The 20,102-nt window shown below is 50.9% G+C and overlaps 1 protein-coding gene across 1 annotated transcript in view; it reads left to right on the top strand.

Moving 5' to 3' along the window:
* Window positions 1-20,102, top strand: part of FHOD1 (formin homology 2 domain containing 1) — a 154,270-nt gene that overhangs the window by 124,815 nt on the left and 9,353 nt on the right. Inside the window, exons 18-25 of the mRNA XM_089666909.1 lie at window positions 628-783; window positions 5,951-6,133; window positions 9,611-9,730; window positions 9,995-10,156; window positions 13,451-13,641; window positions 16,341-16,533; window positions 17,126-17,288; window positions 19,601-19,777. Of these exons, the coding sequence (XP_089523035.1) occupies window positions 628-783; window positions 5,951-6,133; window positions 9,611-9,730; window positions 9,995-10,156; window positions 13,451-13,641; window positions 16,341-16,533; window positions 17,126-17,288; window positions 19,601-19,777 (1,345 nt within the window). The remainder of the gene's footprint in view (window positions 1-627; window positions 784-5,950; window positions 6,134-9,610; window positions 9,731-9,994; window positions 10,157-13,450; window positions 13,642-16,340; window positions 16,534-17,125; window positions 17,289-19,600; window positions 19,778-20,102) is intronic.

Genomic DNA, 20,102 nt, shown 5'->3' with positions numbered 1-20,102 from the left:
CTGGGAGGAGGGGGCATTTTTTTGGGGGGGAGGGGGGTGTTTGTGCGAGGAGGGGGGATTTGTGCTAGCTGAGGGGATGGATGGAGATTTACAACCTACTGATTGCTTTACTCTGCCATACAAACGACATTTTGAGGCTTTTTCACACCAGGTTTCAGTAAGTCACGGTTTCCCGCACCACACACAAATGCCTTACCTTTTGCAGTTGCACGCAGGTGCCATTAATTCCTAATGCCACCCTCATGCATCCACCAATTGCATGCATGTTTGCGCCCACTAAAGCGCATGGTACCACACTACCATTCATTTTGGTGGGGCTCGGTTTAAAGATCATGCCAGCACCTTTTTTGCATGTTTCACAGGCACAGAGCAGCCTAATTATAAAGCAACCTGTGGGAACATGAAGAAAAGCGGTCGCACTCGGGCGCACCTCCTTAGCGAACGAGCCCTGAGACTGGTGCACCCCGGGAATTGTGCGCAATTCTAAAGGGTGCCTTGACTGAAAAAAGGTTGAAAAACACTGCATTAAGCACATGTAGGCTCTTGCCAGAAGAGCGGATTATTTTAGCCAATAGTTGAATTAGTGAAAAGAGAACCAGTCTAAGCCATTTTTGTTCCCTGTCACAGAAAGGGGTAGATGCGAAGAAGCAGACTCTGGTTGTCCTGGACCCCAAGAGGAGCAATGCCATTAACATTGGCCTTACCGTCCTCCCCACTGTGCACATCATCAAGACGGCCATCTTGAACTTTGATGAATATGCAATCAGCAAAGAAGGAATAGAGGTGAGTGCCCATCCTAATTTTTTTATACAAGGATTAGTTGGAGTCGGGGACCGCGCTGGACTGGTTGAGTTATTTATAATCGTGGTTTTTTTCGTGGTTCCGCGGGTCAATGGTGGTGTTGGGGACTCAACTTGTAAATCCATTATATTCAAGAAAAGATGGTTAACCCTTCCATGGAATTTGGTATTACTCTGAACGCTGGGCGCTCTTCCCTCTCTATACTCATTTTTCATACAGGAAGTTACTGACTCCGATCTACATCAGATTAAAACCCGCCTTGGAAGCCTGAATGTGATTGGTGACGCAGAAAGCGGAGGGAGAACTCTGTGATGTTCCGCCTGGGTTCCCGAAATTTTAGCTTAGCTGCCGTGCTTGAATTACAAACTCTTGAAAAAGATCAAAATTGAAGAATTCATTGGTGCTTATTAAAAGAGTACTTGCACTGTGTAGAGGCCGCCATCTTGGTAAAGGAGCAGGGCTTTGCTTCCTCACGATGGAGCTGCCCCGATGGCTGGTGATCTGCTGACTAGTTGGAAAAAGTTAAAGCAGCGCTTCACTCTCTGTCAGCATGGACTATTTCTAATCCTTATGCTGCTACTATAGGCAAATTGATAGGAAAACATATCATATTTGCTGGTTTTAAAGTTTTTCGGGGTTTTTCTTTTTACATTTCTTCAGTTACTTCCTGGTGTCCATTTCTAGACAAATGATATCATACATCCCAGGAGTCTTCAGGAGGGGAGGAGGGGCTTTCTCAGCTAAGCACACCCTCTCCTGCTTGCGTGTCTACAACTAAGGACAGGTGGATTCCAGCAAATAAATGCTACATGAATCATCTGCCCTTACTCAAGATGGCCATGGCTGTGTTTTTCAAAAGTGATTTCTCAGCAAATTAAATTATGGAGACATGCGTCTTCTTTGTATCTAGGGACAATTAACATTTCCAGATGTGCCTCATGAGACGGCAAACCTATACTCTTGTGTTCAGGTTCACTTTTACACATCATCCTCGTTCCTCCACCAATTCCTTCACAATATGGCCGCTTACGCATCATCCTCGTTCCTCCACCAATTCCGTCACGATATGGCTGCTTACGCATCATCCTCGTTCCTCCACCAATTCCTTCACAATATGGCCGCTTACGCATCATCCTCGTTCCTCCACCAATTCCGTCACGATATAGCCGCTTACGCATCATCCTCGTTCCTCCACCAATTCCGTCACGATATGGCTGCTTACACATCATCCTCGTTCCTCCACCAATTCCGTCACCATATGGCAGCTTACGCATCATCCTCGTTCCTCCACCAATTCCGTCACCATATGGCAGCTTACGCATCATCCTCGTTCCTCCACCAATTCCGTCACGATATGGCTGCTTACACATCATCCTCGTTCCTCCACCAATTCCGTCACCATATGGCAGCTTACGCATCATCCTCGTTCCTCCACCAATTCCATCACGATATGGCCGCTTACACATCATCCTCGTTCCTCCACCAATTCCGTCACGATATGGCCACTTACGCATCATCCTTGTTCCTCCACCAATTGCATCACGATTTGGCCGCTTACACATCATCCTCGTTCCTCCACCAATTCCGTCACGATTTGGCCGCTTACGCATCATCCTCGTTCCTCCACCAATTCCGTCACGATATGGCCGCTTACACATCATCCTCGTTCCTCCACCAATTCCATCACGATATGGCCGCTTACACATCATCCTCGTTCCTCCACCAATTCCATCACGATTTGGCCGCTTACACACCATCCTCGTTCCTCCACCAATTCCGTCATGATATGGCCACTTACGCATCATCCTTGTTCCTCCACCAATTGCATCACGATTTGGCCGCTTTCACATCATCCTCGTTCCTCCACCAATTCTGTCACAATATGGCCGCCTACGCATCATCCTCGTTCCTCCACCAATTCCATCACGATATGGCCGCTTACACATCATCCTCGTTCCTCCACCAATTCCGTCACGATTTGGCCGCTTACGCATCATCCTCGTTCCTCCACCAATTCCGTCACGATATGGCCGCTTACGCATCATCCTCGTTCCTCCACCAATTCCGTCACGATATGGCTGCTTACGCATCATCCTCGTTCCTCCACCAATTCCGTCACCATATGGCAGCTTACGCATCATCCTCGTTCCTCCACCAATTCCGTCACCATATGGCAGCTTACGCATCATCCTCGTTCCTCCACCAATTCCATCACGATATGGCCGCTTACACATCATCCTCGTTCCTCTACCAATTCCATCACGATATGGCCACTTACGCATCATCCTCGTTCCTCCACCAATTGCATCACGATTTGGCCACTTACACATCATCCTCGTTCCTCCACCAATTCCGTCACGATTTGGCCGCTTACGCATCATCCTCGTTCCTCCACCAATTCCATCACGATTTGGCCGCTTACACATCATATCCGTTCCTCCACCAATTCTGTCACAATATGGCCGCTTACACATCATCCTCGTTCCTCCACCAATTCCGTCATCATATGGCAGCTTACGCATCATCCTCGTTCCTCCACCAATTCCATCACGATATGGCCGCTTACACATCATCCTCGTTCCTCCACCAATTCCGTCACGATATGGCCACTTACGCATCATCCTTGTTCCTCCACCAATTGCATCACGATTTGGCCGCTTACACATCATCCTCGTTCCTCCACCAATTCCGTCACGATTTGGCCGCTTACGCATCATCCTCGTTCCTCCACCAATTCCATCACGATTTGGCCGCTTACGCATCATCCCCGTTCCTCCACCAATTCCATCACGATTTGGCCGCTTACGCATCATCCCCGTTCCTCCACCAATTCCGTCACCATATGGCAGCTTACGCATCATCCTCGTTCCTCCACCAATTCCATCACGATATGGCCGCTTACACATCATCCTCGTTCCTCCACCAATTCCGTCACGATATGGCCACTTACGCATCATCCTTGTTCCTCCACCAATTGCATCACGATTTGGCCGCTTACACATCATCCTCGTTCCTCCACCAATTCCGTCACGATTTGGCCGCTTACGCATCATCCTCGTTCCTCCACCAATTCCATCACGATTTGGCCGCTTACACATCATCCCCGTTCCTCCACCAATTCTGTCACAATATGGCCGCTTACGCATCATCCTCGTTCCTCCACCAATTCCATCACGATATGGCCGCTTACACATCATCCTCGTTCCTCCACCAATTCCGTCACGATTTGGCCGCTTACGCATCATCCTCGTTCCTCCACCAATTCCGTCACGATTTGGACGCTTACGCATCATCCTCGTTCCTCCACCAATTCCGTCACGATATGGCCGCTTACGCATCATCCTCGTTCCTCCACCAATTCCGTCACGATATGGCCGCTTACGCATCATCCTCGTTCCTCCACCAATTCCGTCACGATATGGCTGCTTACGCATCATCCTCGTTCCTCCACCAACTCCGTCACCATATGGCCGCTTACGCATCATCCTCGTTCCTCCACCAATTCCGTCACGATTTGGCCGCTTACACATCATCCTCGTTCCTCCACCAATTCCGTCACGATTTGGCCGCTTACGCATCATCCTCGTTCCTCCACCAATTCCGTCACGATATGGCCGCCTACACATCATCCTCGTTCCTCCACCAATTCTGTCACGATATGGCTGCCTACACATCATCCTCGTTCCTCCACCAATTCCGTCACGATATGGCCGCCTACACATCATCCTCGTTCCTCCACCAATTCCGTCACGATATGGCTGGTTACACATTATCTCACGGAGCAGCTGGTTTGTTGGGATTTTATTTGTTGCGTTCACTTCTGGAGCCGGCTAATCTTGCTGCTGTCTACGCCGGTGACGTTAGTAGGTTAATCCTATCACAGCAGCTGACAACCTAACCTCTCCAGCCAATGAAATGAGGGTAATCCGCTTCTAGACCAGAGGCTTCCTCTGAGAAGGGTCAGCAGAACCAAGATGGCTCCTTCTGGCTTTAAAAAGGTCTGCGCTTCACATTGTGATACTCTGATGGCCACAACAAGGATTGTGAATGACTGACATAGTTTACATACAGTATCTCTCAGAAGTGAGTCCGCCCCTCCCCCAGACTGTATACAATGTATATATATATATATATATATATATATATATATATATATATATATATATATATATATATATATATATAGTATCTCTCAGAAGTGAGTCCACCCCTCCCCCAGACTGTATACAATGTATATATATATATATATATATATATATATATAGTATCTCCCAGAAGTGAGTCCACCCCTCCCCCGGACTGTATACAATGTGTATATATATATATATATATATATATATATATATATATATATATATAGTATCTTCCAGAAGTGAGTACACCCCTCACGTTTGTAAATATTTGATTCTCTCTTTGCATGTGACAACACTGAAGAAATAACACTTTGCTACAATGTGACGTAGTCAGTGTACAGCTTGTATAACATGGAAATTTGCTGTCCCCTCAGAATAACTCAACACACAGCCATTAATGTCTAAACCGCTGGCAACAAAAGTGACTCCACCCCTAAGTGACAATCTCCAAATTGGGCCCAATTAGCAATTTTCCCTCCCCGGTGTCATGTGGTCACTGGAAGTTCAACATGGCACCTCATGGCAAAGAACTCTGAGGATCTGAAAAATGAATTTTTGCTCTACATAAAGATGGCCTAGGCCAGGGCTAGGCAATCTGTGGCTCTCTAGCTGTTGTGGAACTACATTTCCCATGAGGCATTGCAAAGATTACAAAACTGGCAGTTACAGCTATGACTTGCAAAGGCATGATGGAACTTGTAGTCCTGCGGCTCTCTGGTTGCCTACCCCTGGCCTAGGCTATAATAGATTGCCAAGACCCTGAAGCTGAGCTGCAGTACAATGGCCAAGACCATACAGCGATGTAACAGGACAGGTTCCACTCAGAACAGGCCTCACCATGGTCCACCAAAGGAGTTTACATTGTAGCAAAAGTGTCATTTCTTCAGTGTTGTCACATGAAAAGATATATAAAGAATAAAATGTTTACAGAAATGTGAGGGGTGAGATCCTGTATGTGTTCTGTCCCGTGTGCCTGCGATCTTCCGTCCTGATTTCATTCATTCTGTTTGTGCCAGAAAATCCTGACGATGGTCCCAACAGAGGAGGAGAAGCAGAAGATTCAGGAGGCTCAGATAGCGAACCCCGATGTGCCTCTGGGATCGGCCGAACAATTCCTCCTCACCCTGTCCTCTATTAGCGGCCTGACCTCTCGCCTCCAGCTCTGGGCCTACAAATTGGACTACGAGACTATGGAGAAGGTAATCCACTTTCCACTCATCACACAGTGACCCTGTCAGCAGCATCAGGAAGATTAGCCATCAGTGGGGGGGGGGGGGGGGTGGCCATATTGTAAAGAGATTCCATACATACTTAACAGTGGTTCTCCATTAAGAAAAAAACCTTTCAATGTCAGCCCCAGCTCCCTCTTGACCCCTCGCCCTCCAGAGGATTCCCCCCCCCCCTTCCTGACCAGTCCATTTTTTGCGATACAGCGCTGCGTTGCTTTAACTGACAATTGCGCGGTCATGCAACGCTGCACCCTAATTAAATTTATGTCCTTTTTTCCCAAAATAGAGCTTTCTTTTGGTGGTATTTGATCACCTCTGCGGGTTTTTTATTTTTTGCGCTATAAAAAAATAAATAAATTTTGAGAAAAAAAACTATATTTTTGACATTTTGCTATTAACCACTTCCAGACCGGACACTTTTACCCCCTTCCTGACCAGGGCAATTTTCAGCTTTTAGCGCTATCACACTTTGAATGACAATTGTGCGGTCATGCAACACTGTACCCAAATGAATTTTTTACCATTTTTTTGAGATAGATAAAGCTTTATTTTGGTGGTATTTATTCACCACTGGGATTTGTTTTTTGTTTGCTATGTAAATGAAATGACCAAAAATTTTGAAAAAAAGTGTTTTTTTTATAAAATTTTGCAAATAAATAATATTTCATCATAAATCTTAGCCAAAATTTATTCCGTTATCTTTTTAGTAAAAAAAAAAAAAAATCCAAATTAGTTTATAAGCAAAAATTATAATTTTTAAACATTTTTTTTTACATTTTTATTTTATTTTTTTATATTATTATTATTATTATTTTTTTTTTTTTTACATACTGTCACCCTAGCAGTACAGTGTCACCACGGTGACACTGTACTACTTGTGAGGGGTGATGAAGATTTTTTTTAATTTTTTTACATTGATTGCTTTTACACCCATATAGGATGTAAAAGCAATCATTTCTCTTTCTCTCTGTGTGCATTCTTGCACTCATTGAGAAGAACTGAGTGAGCTGTGATTGGTCACAGCTTGTCACATGGTACAAGGCTTTTGTGAATAGCCTTGTACCATGTGACCTCTGTGATCATTCACAGATTTCACACATAGTAAGCAATGATGTCAGAAGTGACATCTTGCTTACTACTTTGCATGTGATCACTGATTGGCCAATCAGTGATCACATGATCGGGACCTCGTACAGAGGTCCCGTCCGACGATCGGTGTTTCACTGTGTCCGGAGGACACAGCGGGCACCGGATCGCGGTGCTGCGCGCTCCCAGGGAGCGCGCACAAGCAGGGTGCGGGGAGGCCGTTTATAGACGGCCACCCGACCCTGCAGTGCCACCGTCCGGCCGTTTATATACAACGGCCGGACGGGAAGTGGTTAAACATGTCCAGTAAAAAAATTTTTAAAATCTAATTTTGTCATAAATTTAGGCCAAAATGTATTCTGCTCCGTGTCTTTGGTAAAAAGAAATCCCAATATGTGTAAATTTAATTGGTTTACGTGAAAGTTATAGCGGTTATGAATGGCGGTATAGATACTGGGATTTTTTTTTTTTTTTACTAGTAATGGCGGCGATCAGCGACTTATAGCGGGACTGTGGTGGACATTCTGACACTGGGGGGGAATTGACTTGGTGTCACTGACATCCCCAGTGACACCAATAAAGTGATCAGCGTGTCCTAGCAGAGTGCTGGATTCTCTTTCCCTGCAAGGCAGGGTAACAGAATCCAGCACATTACCTAGTGCAAACAGCACACAGTTGACCCCTTAATCACCCCAGATATTTAACCCCTTCCCAGCCAGTGTCATTGGTACAGCGTCAGTGCATATTTTTAGCACCGGTCACTGTATTAGTGTCAGTAGTTCCCACAAAGAGCTAGTGTCAGTTAGTGCCCGATTGTCCGCCGCAATATCGCAGTTCCGATTTTAAAATTCACTTATCGCCACCATTACGAGTATAAAAATAAATAAATACATTCTACTATAGGCTCCATAGTTTGTAAACGCTACAACTTTTGCGCAAACCAATCGATATACGGTTATTGGGATTTTTTTCTACCAACAATATGTAACAGAAAACATTTTATGAAGCAATTTTGATATTTTTTTTATTTTTTTTTAATGGATATGTTTTATAGCAGAAAGTAAAAAATATATATTTTTTTTTCAAAATTGCCGATCTTTTTTGTTGTAGCGCAAAAAATTTAAAATGCAGAGGTGTTCAAATATCATCAAAAGTAAGCTCTATTTGTGGGGGGGGGGGGAATGACATAAATTTAATTTATGTACAGCATTGCATGACTGCGCAGTTAAAACGATTCTAAAGGTTTTTGTTTTTTTTGTAAAATAATCTATACTTACTTGCTCTGTGTAATAGTTTTGCACAGAGCAGCCCGGATCCTCCTTTTCTTGAGTCCCCCGCAGGCTCTCCTGGCTCCTCCTGTCTGTCGGGTGCCCCCACAGCAAGCAGCTTGCTATGGGGGCATCCGCTGCCCCATGTGTCCATTCACACAGGGAGCTGCGGCTTGGCTCGCCCCCTCTATCTCCTCATTGGTTGACTAGCTGTGATTGACAATGGCTCCCGCTTGCTGTCTCAGCCAATGAGGAGGCAGAGACCCGGGACAGCCGAGGCTGGCATTCACATTGCTGCATCGCGATGAGGATCAGGTAAGGATTGGGTGGGGTGCTGGGGGAGCTGCTGCACACAGAAGTTTTTTTTTTTAAATAAAAACCTTCAGCCTTTACAACTATTTTAAAATTATGCAGCGCTGTATTGTACAGAATGGCCGGGTCAGGAAGGGAGGTAAAGTGGTTAAAGTGAACCTCGTGGGCCTTGGCCTTTTTTTATCCCCCAATCCGCACCTTGTCCCCGCGATCCCCCGATCCTCACCTTGTCCCCACGATCCCCCGATCCTCACCTTGTCCCCGCGATCCCCCGATCCTCACCTTGTCCCCGCGATCCCCCGATCCTCACCTTGTCCCCGCGATCCCCCGATCCTCACCTTGTCCCCGCCATCCCCCGATCCTCACCTTGTCCCCGCCATCCCCCGATCCTCACCTTGTCCCCGCCATCCCCCGATCCTCACCGTGTCCTTGCGATCCCCCACCCTGTCAGAAAGGGAGGTAAATCTTCCGGAGGTCAAGTGGTTAAAGTGAATCTCGAAGGCCTTGGCCTTTTTTTTATCTACCCTTTTTTTCCACTACAGGTTGTGCACGGACTTGGATCAATGGTTCCCATCAAGTTCCTGCAACAGGTCATGTTTTCAGGATTTCCTTTACCTTGCACAGGTGCCTTAAATCCATGTCAGCGGCTTGGTATTTCTGACACCTATTTTATGGAAAGGGAGATTCTCAACATGTCCTGTTGGAGGCGCTCAAGGCTGGGAAACGATGGACTAAATGAACCAATTAATAGACTCTTCCTGCCTTGTCCATCTTCTCCTAGGAAATCGCAGAGCCGTTGTTTGATCTGAAGCTGGGAATGGAGCAACTTTCCAAGAACAAGACATTCAAAGTCATCCTGGCCTCGCTGCTGTCAGTCGGCAACTTCCTGAACGGTTCAAGCGTGAGTCAGTTTGTGTTCCCGCCTGTATGTTGATAGTGCCCTGAACAATCAGCACTGGGTAATCGCTGTGTTTCCGAGTGTGAGATTCTTGTATGTTCATACAGAGGGGCCGTGACCGTAAACTCCGTACACAGAATGTCGCAATGCCGGAGATCGTTGTCACGTTGTCTTCTCCATTTTTTTTTCTCTTCAAAGTTTCCTCTACTCTCCAGTCTCTTGTCCTTGTCTCCACCAGCCGTGTCAACCTGTCTCCTCTCCTCCTAGGCCAAGGGATTCGACCTCAGCTACCTGGAGAAGGTGTCGGAGGTGAAGGACACAGTACACCGGCAAACGCTGCTCCATCACATGTGCAATATAGTCATCGAGAAGTTTCCCGACACGACAGATCTGTACTCGGAAATCGCAGCTATAACCCGCTCCTCCAAGGTCAGTGTTTTCACCGCCGCCTTCTGTGTGCCGCGACTTCTGATACCGTAACATCCTTGGTGAAAATTGGACGAGTCGGTATTGCTAATGGTAACCTATAAGGTGTTAGACCGGTGAACAGTGTCTGGGAGCACAAGATTGTGACTGTCTGAGTTATAAGATGTTCGCTTGTCACATCAGAAGGTTGAAGTTCGGAGTTCTCCTTTAACCTTCCTGGCGGTAATCCTGAGTGTGGCTCGGGGTTAATTTACAGTATGAAAAGCAGTAACCCCAAGCCATACTCGAGATTACACAGTGCTTGTCCCGCGATCGCCCGATCCTCACCTTGTCCCCGCGATCGCCCGATCCTCACCTTGTCCCCGCGATCGCCCGATCCTCACCTTGTCCCCGCGATCGCCCGATCCTCACCTTGTCCCCGCGATCGCCCGATCCTCACCTTGTCCCCGCGATCGCCCGATCCTCACCTTGTCCCCGCGATCGCCCGATCCTCACCTTGTCCCCGCGATCGCCCGATCCTCACCTTGTCCCCGCGATCCCCCGATCCTCACCTTGTCCCCGCGATCCCCTCGATCCTCACCTTGTCCCCGCGATCCCCCGATCCTTACCTTGTCCCTGCGATCCCCCCGATCCTTACCGTGTCCCTGCGATCCCACCGATCGTTACCTTGTCCCTGCGATCCCCCCGATCCTCACCTTGTCCCTGCGATCCTCCCGATCCTCACCTTGTCCCTGCGATCCTCCCGATCCTCACCTTGTCCCTGCGATCCCCCCGATCCTCACCTTGTCCCTGCGATCCCCCGATCCTCACCTTGTCCCTGCGATCCCCCGATCCTCACCTTGTCCCTGCGATCGCCCGATCCTCACCTTGTCCCTGCGATCCCCCGATCCTCACCTTGTCCCCCGATCCTCACCTTGTCCCCCGATCCTCACCTTGTCCCTGCGATCCCCCGATCCTCACCTTGTCCCTGCGATCCCCCGATCCTCACCTTGTCCCTGCGATCCCCCGATCCTCACCTTGTCCCTGCGATCCCCCGATCCTCACCTTGTCCCTGCGATCCCCCGATCCTCACCTTGTCCCTGCGATCCCCCGATCCTCACCTTGTCCCTGCGATCCCCCGATCCTCACCTTGTCCCCGCGATCCCCCGATCCTCACCTTGTCCCCGCGATCCCCCGATCCTCACCTTGTCCCCCGATCCTCACCTTGTCCCCCGATCCTCACCTTGTCCCCCGATCCTCACCTTGTCCCCCGATCCTCACCTTGTCCCCCGATCCTCACCTTGTCCCCCGATCCTCACCTTGTCCCTGCGATCCCCCGATCCTCACCTTGTCCCTGCGATCCCCCGATCCTCACCTTGTCCCTGCGATCCCCCGATCCTCACCTTGTCCCTGCGATCCCCCGATCCTCACCTTGTCCCTGCGATCCCCCCGATCCTCACCTTGTCCCTGCGATCCCCCCGATCCTCACCTTGTCCCTGCGATCCCCCTATCCTCACCTTGTCCCTGCGATCCCCCCGATCCTCACCTTGTCCCTGCGATCCCCCCGATCCTCACCTTGTCCCTGCGATCCCCCCGATCCTCACCTTGTCCCTGCGATCCCCCCGATCCTCACCTTGTCCCTGCGATCCCCCCGATCCTCACCTTGTCCCTGCGATCCCCCCGATCCTCACCTTGTCCCTGCGATCCCCCGATCCTCACCTTGTCCCTGCGATCCCCCCGATCCTCACCTTGTCCCTGCGATCCCCCCGATCCTCACCTTGTCCCCCGATCCTCACCTTGTCCCCCGATCCTCACCTTGTCCCCCGATCCTCACCTTGTCCCCCGATCCTCACCTTGTCCCCCGATCCTCACCTTGTCCCTGCGATCCTCACCTTGTCCCTGCGATCCCCCGATCCTCACCTTGTCCCTGCGATCCCCCGATCCTCACCTTGTCCCTGCGATCCCCCGATCCTCACCTTGTCCCTGCGATCCCCCGATCCTCACCTTGTCCCTGCGATCCCCCCGATCCTCACCTTGTCCCTGCGATCCCCCCGATCCTCACCTTGTCCCTGCGATCCCCCCGATCCTCACCTTGTCCCTGCGATCCCCCTATCCTCACCTTGTCCCTGCGATCCCCCTATCCTCACCTTGTCCCTGCGATCCCCCTATCCTCACCTTGTCCCTGCGATCCCCCCGATCCTCACCTTGTCCCTGCGATCCCCCCGATCCTCACCTTGTCCCTGCGATCCCCCCGATCCTCACCTTGTCCCTGCGATCCCCCCGATCCTCACCTTGTCCCTGCGATCCCCCCGATCCTCACCTTGTCCCTGCGATCCCCCCGATAATTACCTTGTCCCCGCGATCCCCCCGATCCTCACCTTGTCCCCGCGATCCCCCCGATCCTCACCTTGTCCCCGCGATCCCCCCGATCCTCACCTTGTCCCCGCGATCCCCCCGATCCTCACCTTGTCCCCGCGATCCCCCCATCCTCACCTTGTCCCTGCGATCCCCCGATCCTCAAAAATCAAATTTTGCCATAAATTTAGGCTAAAATGTATTCTGCTCCCAATACGTGTAAATTAATTGAAAGTTATAGCGTGTACAAATGGCGGGATATATACTGGGATTTTTTTTCTTATATACTAGTAATGGCGGCGATCAGCGACTTAAAGCAGGACTGTGGTGGGCATTCTGACACTGGGGGGGAACTGACTAACTGCCACTGATTTCCCCAGTGACATCAATACAGTGATCAGTGCTAATTAAAAGCACTGACACTGTACCAATGGCACTGGGCAGGAAGGGGTTAACATCTGGGGTGATCAAAGGGTTATCTGTGTGCCGGGTGTGTTTTACTATGTAAGCATGCGGCTATGCAGAGCCATACAAAGCAGCATGCTGGTGCTGACAGGGGAGCAACATGTGTTGTTTGCATACAGACTTGTCAGTGTTCCCCTGTCAGTGTTCCTCAGCGATTGCCTGATGCCGATGGGGAATCTCCGTACAGGAGCCGGTGATTGACACCCGTAGCCGCCACTTGCGGTGCGGGCAGGGCGGCACGCGCGCGTCCCCTACCCCGAAATGCAAAATCACATATATATATATATATGTGATTTTGCGTAGCCCTGCAGCAGTATTTGTGCCATAGGGCGGCGGGGAAGCGGTTAATAATTCGAGGTGTAGGTCGAGCAATTTCAGATCTCCTCTCTGCAAGGTTCGATGTATTCCCATCTCTGTAGAGTCCCCAGGGAGCGGGAGAATTAGCCGAATGCCTGCTAGGTGATGGTCGATTCCTAACTTCTCACATGTGCCATCCAGGTGGATTTTGACGATCTTGCGGAGAGTCTGGTTCAGCTGGAGAAGAGATGCCGGGAATCGTGGGACAGCCTGAAAGTCATCGCCAAGCACGAGACGAAGCCCGGCCTGAAGAACAAAATGACCGATTTCCTGAAGAGCTGCACCGACAAAATCGTCATCCTGAAGATCGTCCACCGCAGAATTCTCAACAGGTCAGACAAGAAATGCCCTCAGTCTGTACATACAGCAGCCCCAAAACAATTCCAGGGACTCCATTAACCACCTAAGAACCGCCCGCTGTCCTTTTACTGCAGGCGGCCCCTCTGCGCCGGATCATGTACATGTACGCGATCGAGCGTCTCTGGGTACGGGGCGTGCGCTCGCACCCTGCCCAATCTCTGTTGTCATTCAGTAAAGCACAAGTCTGTCAGCAGGTCCTGGCCAGTGATTCAGCAAATCAAGGGGTTAAAGCAGGCAGTGTTGTCGCTTTCTCACCGTCTGCTTGGACCCCACAGAAGCATGCAGTTGCGGGACGTTTGCAGAGTGGCCCCATTTACTTGAATGCAGCTAAAGGGAGTAGGGACTGGGGGTGGTAAAACCATGACAAAACCACAGGGTTTTACCACCCCACCCCCCAACTTAACATGTGAACAAGCCCTAAGGGTGCCGCTGCTGATTGCAACTAAGCGCTCATGCACAAGTGCAGCAGGTACTGCTGCTCCTCTGAAAAGTGATCCAAGTGTGTTAGACAGTTGGTGGGGAAGGTGATATGTTGCCTCCTCACCACCTGATTGAGCCCGGGTTCATATATATGTTGTGCGGTATATCACATGATTTGTGTGCGGTGCAATTGGAGCCATACATTTTGTATGGTTCAAATTGCACCACCCCCGCACCAAAAAGGTGCAGGACCCTTTTTTGGGTCGGCACTAGAATCGGATCGCATGGGTATTCATATACTGGGGATATAGGGAATGCGGGGTCTGGGGAGAGCAGATATAGTGAATGAGGGGTCCGGGGAGAGCGGATATAGTGAATGCGGGGTCCGGGGAGAGCAGATTTAGTGAATGCGGGGTCCGGGGAGAGCGGATATAGTGAATGCGGGGTCTGGGGAGAGCGGATATAGTGAATGCGGGGTCCGGGGAGAGCGGATATAGTGAATGCGGGGTCCGGGGAGAGCGGATTTAGTGAATGCGGGGTCTGGGGAGAGCGGATATAGTGAATGCGGGGTCCGGGGAGAGCGGATATAGTGAATGCGGGGTCCGGGGAGAGCGGATATAGTGAATGCGGGGTCCGGGGAGAGCGGATATAGCGTCCGGGGAGAGTGGATATAGCGAATGCGGGGTCCGGGGAGAGCGGATATAGCAAATGCGGTTTCTGGGGAGAGCGGATATAGCGAATAGAAAAAGGTGCAGGATCCTTTTTTGGGTCGGCACTAGAATCGGATCGCATGGGTATTCATATACTGGGGATATAGGGAATGCAGGGTCCGGGGAGAGCGGATATAGTGAATGCGGGGTCCGGGGAGAGCGGATATAGTGAATGCGGGGTCCGGGGAGAGCGGATATAGTGAATGCGGGGTCCGGGGAGGGCGGATATAGTGAATGCGGGGTCTGGGGAGAGCAGATATAGTGAATGCGGGGTCTGGGGAGAGCAGATATAGTGAATGCGGGGTCTGGGGAGACTAGATATAGGGAATGCGGGGTCCGAGGAGAGCGGATATAGTGAATGTGGGGTCCGGGGAGAGCGGATATAGTGAATGCGGGGTCTGGGGAGAGCAGATATAGTGAATGCGGGGTCTGGGGAGACTAGATATAGGGAATGCGGGGTCCGAGGAGAGCGGATATAGTGAATGTGGGGTCCGGGGAGAGCGGATATAGTGAATGCGGGGTCTGGGGAGAGCGGATATAGTGAATGCGGGGTCCGGGGAGAGCGGATATAGTGAATGCGGGGTCTGGGGAGACTAGATATAGGGAATGCGGGGTCCGAGGAGAGCGGATATAGTGAATGTGGGGTCCGGGGAGAGCGGATATAGTGAATGCGGGGTCTGGGGAGAGCGGATATAGTGATTGCGGGGTCTGGGGAGAGCGGATATAGTGATTGCGGGGTCCGGGGAGAGCGGATATAGTGAATGCGGGGTTCGGGAAGAGCGGATATAGTGATTGCGGGGTCCGGGGAGAGCGGATATAGTGAATGCGGGGTCTGGGGAGAGCGGATATAGTGAATGCGGGGTCCGGGGAGAGCGGATATAGTGAATGCGGGGTCCGGGGAGAGCGCATATAGTGAGTGCGGGGTCCAGGGAGAGCGGATATAGCAAATGCAGGGTCCGGGGAGAGCGGATATAGCGAATGCGGGGTCCGGGGAGAGCGGATATAGCGAATGCAGGGTCCAGGGAGACCGGATATAGCGAATGCAGGGTCCGGGGAGAGCGGATATAGCGAATGCGGGGTCCGGGGAGAGCGGATATAGCGAATGCGGGGTCCGGGGAGAGCGGATATAGCGAATGCGGGGTCCGGGGAGAGCGGATATAGCGAATGCGGGGTCCGGGGAGAGCGGATATAGTAAATGCGGGGTCCAGGGAGAGCTGATATAGCGAATGCGGGGTCTGGGGAGAGCGGATATAGCGAATGCGGGGTCCGGGGAGAGCGGATATAGCGAATGCGGGGTCCGGGGAGAGCGGATATAGCGAATGCGGGGTCCGGGGAGAGCGGATATAGCGAATGCGGGGTCCAGGGAGAGCGGATATAACGAATGCGGGGTCCGGGGAGAGCGGATATAGTGAATGCGGGGTCCAGGGAGAGCGGATATAGCGAATGCAGGGTCCGGGGTTTAGTAACATTTTAAATATAAAAGGTGTCAGGTTGGTGTCTGTGGGTCGTATTTGATTTTAGTCCATGTGCTCCCTCCGCAGGTTCCGCTCATTTCTCTTGTATTTGGGGTACGCGTATTCAGCCGCCCGGGATATGAAAATCACCCGTTTCTGCAGGATTATTAGCGAGTTTGCTCTGGAGTACAGAACGACCCGCGAAAGAGTCTTACAGCAAAAGCAGAAGCGAGCAGCTTACCGAGAGCGCAACAAGACGAGAGGGAGGATGATCACTGAGGTAATCGGGTGGGTGGGGGGGCAGAATCAGCATCACTTTATACACTGATAGGTGAAATGGTGCAATGTCGCCATCTTGTGGATGGGTCTGTACACTGCGTATCAATAGATTTAAGACTTATAAATCCTTTCCTAGGGAGATTTTCAAGTACCGTAATTTGTTGCCATTTCACCAGCGTGCGCAATTATAAAGCGTGACATGTTAGGCATCTATTTAAACGTCGTAACATCATCTTTCATATTTTACAAACAGTTGGCGTATATATTGTGTTTTTTGGGGGGGTTTTTATATTTATTAAAGTGTATTTTTTCCCAAAAAATTGCATTTGAAAAGCCACTGCGCAAATATCGTGTAAAATTAAAAAATTGCAACAATCGGCCATTGCATTCTCCAGGGTCTTTGCTAAAAAAATTTATGTTTTGGGGTTAGAAGTAATTTTCCTGCAAAAAATTCTGATTTAAGCTTCTAAACAAAAAGTGCCAGAAAATGCCTGAGCTCCGTGTGGCTACACAAGTGCCTGTAATGATGATTATCCAGTATGGCTGGAGCTCTTATTCCTCTTTATGAACAATGATTTTTTCCATTTTCCCAGACTGCAAAGTTCTCAAATGCGGCCGGCACCACAGAGAACAATGTAACGATGACCAGTTCCAGGTTACAAACGCAATCCTCCGAAGAAGGCCACGAAAACATGACCAACATCCTGATATCTTCCAGCGGAGAACAGAACACACGGAGGAGCAGAGGCGTCAGAAGTATGAATTGTCCACGGATCCCTTTGTTTGAAATGGTCTTTAATAGTGATCCTTTAATCCCGCGCCCTCCAGAGGAATCCCCCCCTCTCCTTCCAGAGGATCCCCCCCCCCCTCGCCCTCCACAGTTTTCCCCCCCTCGCCCTCCACAGTTTTCCCCCCCTCGCCCTCCACAGTTTTCCCCCCTCGCCCTCCACAGTTTTCCCCCCCTCGCCCTCCACAGTATTCCCCCCCTCGCCCTCCACAGTATTCCCCCCCTCGCCCTCCACAGTATTGCCCCCTCGCCCTCCAGAGGATTTCTCCCTCCCCCTCTCCCTCCAGAGGATCCCCCCGCCCTCCAGAGGATTCCCCTCCTCCTCGCCCTCCACAGGATTCCCCTCCCCCCTCCTCGCCCCCCACAGTATTCCCCCCCTCGTCCTCCAGAGGATCCCCCCCCCCCTCGTCCTCCAGAGGATCCTCCCCCTCGTCCTCCAGAGGATCCCCCCCCCCCTCGTCCTCCAGAGGATCCCCCCCCCCCTCGTCCTCCAGAGGATCCCCCCCCCCCTCGTCCTCCAGAGGATCCCCCCCCTCGTCCTCCAGTGGATTCCCCCCCCCCCTCGCCCTCCAGAGGCTATCACCCCCCCCCTCGTTTTCCAGAGGATTCTCCCCCCTCGTTTTCCAGAGGATTCTCCCCCCTCGTTTTCCAGAGGATTCTCCCCCCTCGTTTTCCAGAGGATTCTCCCCCCTCGTTTTCCAGAGGATCCCCCCCCCTCCTCGTTTGCCAGAGGATTCCCCCCCCCCTCGTTTTCCAGAGGATTCCCTCCCCCTCGTTTTCCAGAGGATTCCCTCCCCCCTCGTTTTCCAGAGGATTCCCCCCCCCTCGTTTTCCAGAGGATTCCCCCCCCTCGTTTTCCAGAGGATTCCCCCCCCCCCTCGTTTTCCAGAGGATTCCCCCCCCCCTCGTTTTCCAGAGGATTCCCCCCCCCCTCGTTTTCCAGAGGATGCCCCCCCCTCGTTTTCCAGAGGATTCCCCCCCCCCCCTCGTTTTCCAGAGGATCCCCCCCCCCTCGTTTTCCAGAGGATTCCCCCCCCCCTCGTTTTCCAGAGGATTCCCCCCCCCTCGTTTTCCAGAGGATTCCCCCCCCCTCGTTTTCCAGAGGATTCCCCCCCCCTCGTTTTCCAGAGGATTCCCCCCCCCCCCTCGTTTTCCAGAGGATTCCCCCCCCCCCCTCGTTTTCCAGAGGATTCCCCCCCCCCTCGTTTTCCAGAGGATTCCCCCCCCCCCTCGTTTTTCAGAGGATTCCCCCCCCCCCTCGTTTTCCAGAGAACTCCCCCCCCCTCGTTTTCCAGAGGATTCCCCCCCCCTCGTTTTCCAGAGGATTCCCCCCTCGTTTTCCAGAGGATTTTCCCCCCCCTTCGCCCTCCAGAGTATTCCCCCCCCCTCGCCCTCCAGAGTATTCCCCCCCCCCTCGCCCTCCAGAGTATTCACCCCCCCTCGCCCTCCAGAGTATTCCACCCCCCCTCGCCCTCCAGAGTATTCCCCCCCCCTCGCCCTCCAGAGCATTCCCCCCCCCCCCTCGCCCTCTAGAGCATTCCCCCCCCCCTCGCCCTCCAGAGCATTCCCCCCCCCTTCCTGAACAGGCCATTCGTTGCGATACGACGCTGTTACTTTAACTGACAATTGCTCAGTCATGCAACGCTGCACCCAAATTACATTTAATTCCTTTTTTCCCATGAATTGAGCTTTCTTTTGGTGGTATTTGATCGCCTGTGCATTTTTTGCACTATAAAAAATAAAACAACTGACAATTTTGAGAAAAAAAACAATATTTTTGACTTTTTGCTATTAAACATATCCAGTAAAAAATTTTAAAAAATCAAATTTCGTCATAAATTTCAATCAAAATGTATTCTGCGACACGTCTTTGCTAAAAAAAAATCCCAATACGTGTAAATTAATTGGTTTACATGAAAGTTACAGCGTTTACAAATGGCGGTATAGATACAGGGATTTTTTTTTTAAATATTTTTACTAGTAATGGCGGCGATCAGCAACTTATAAAAAGACTGCAGGGGGCATTATGACACTGGGTGGGAACTGACTTGGTGTCACTGACTTCCCCAGTGACATCAATACATTGATCAGTTTTAATAAAAAGCACTGACACTGTACGAATGGCACTTGGCAGGAAGGGGTTAACATCTGGGGCGATCAAAGGGTTAACTGTGTGCTGTTTGTGGTTTCTACTGTAAGCACAGATTATATTTTATTCAGTACATATAGTGATAGTTATTTGTCTTTTGTACTTTCTCTCATCCTTGTGTACTTGCTCTAGGTTTAGGCCGTGCCAGTCCACCCGACCTGTCCGGGAACAAGGAGGAGCCCGGGGCAGCCCCCGTTGATGCTTCTGATGAGATTATGGATCGACTCGTGCAATCGGTGACGCAGAACCCCAACCCAAGGGTGGTGGCTCCGAAAGAGCGCAAAAGATCAAGAGCAAACAGGAAATCCCGTGAGTATGACTCTGCCCCCTACTGGAAGACTCTAGACATGACATCCTGCCTTATACCCTCTACATTTTGTATCTGTGAGCCGGGATTCTGTTTCAAGGAGTTGAATGCAAACTGATATTTGTGAAACAAAAAATAAAGTGCTGTTAAGCCTCGTCCACACAGGGCATGCAGTACCGAGTCGCGAGGGCTCCAGGGGCTTAAATCGCGAGTCGCGAGGGCTCCAGGGGCTTGGATCGCGAGTCGCGAGGGCTCCAGGGGCTTGGATCGCGAGTCGCGAGGGCTCCAGGGGCTTGGATCGCGAGTCGCGAGGGCTCCAGGGGTTTG

Source organism: Staurois parvus, unplaced genomic scaffold, assembly GCF_062004578.1.
Source record: "Staurois parvus isolate SC_StPar_1 unplaced genomic scaffold, SC_StPar_1.0 ptg002904l, whole genome shotgun sequence".
NCBI classification, from domain to species: Eukaryota; Metazoa; Chordata; class Amphibia; order Anura; family Ranidae; genus Staurois; species Staurois parvus.
This window is presented reverse-complemented; position numbering and strand designations above follow the sequence as displayed.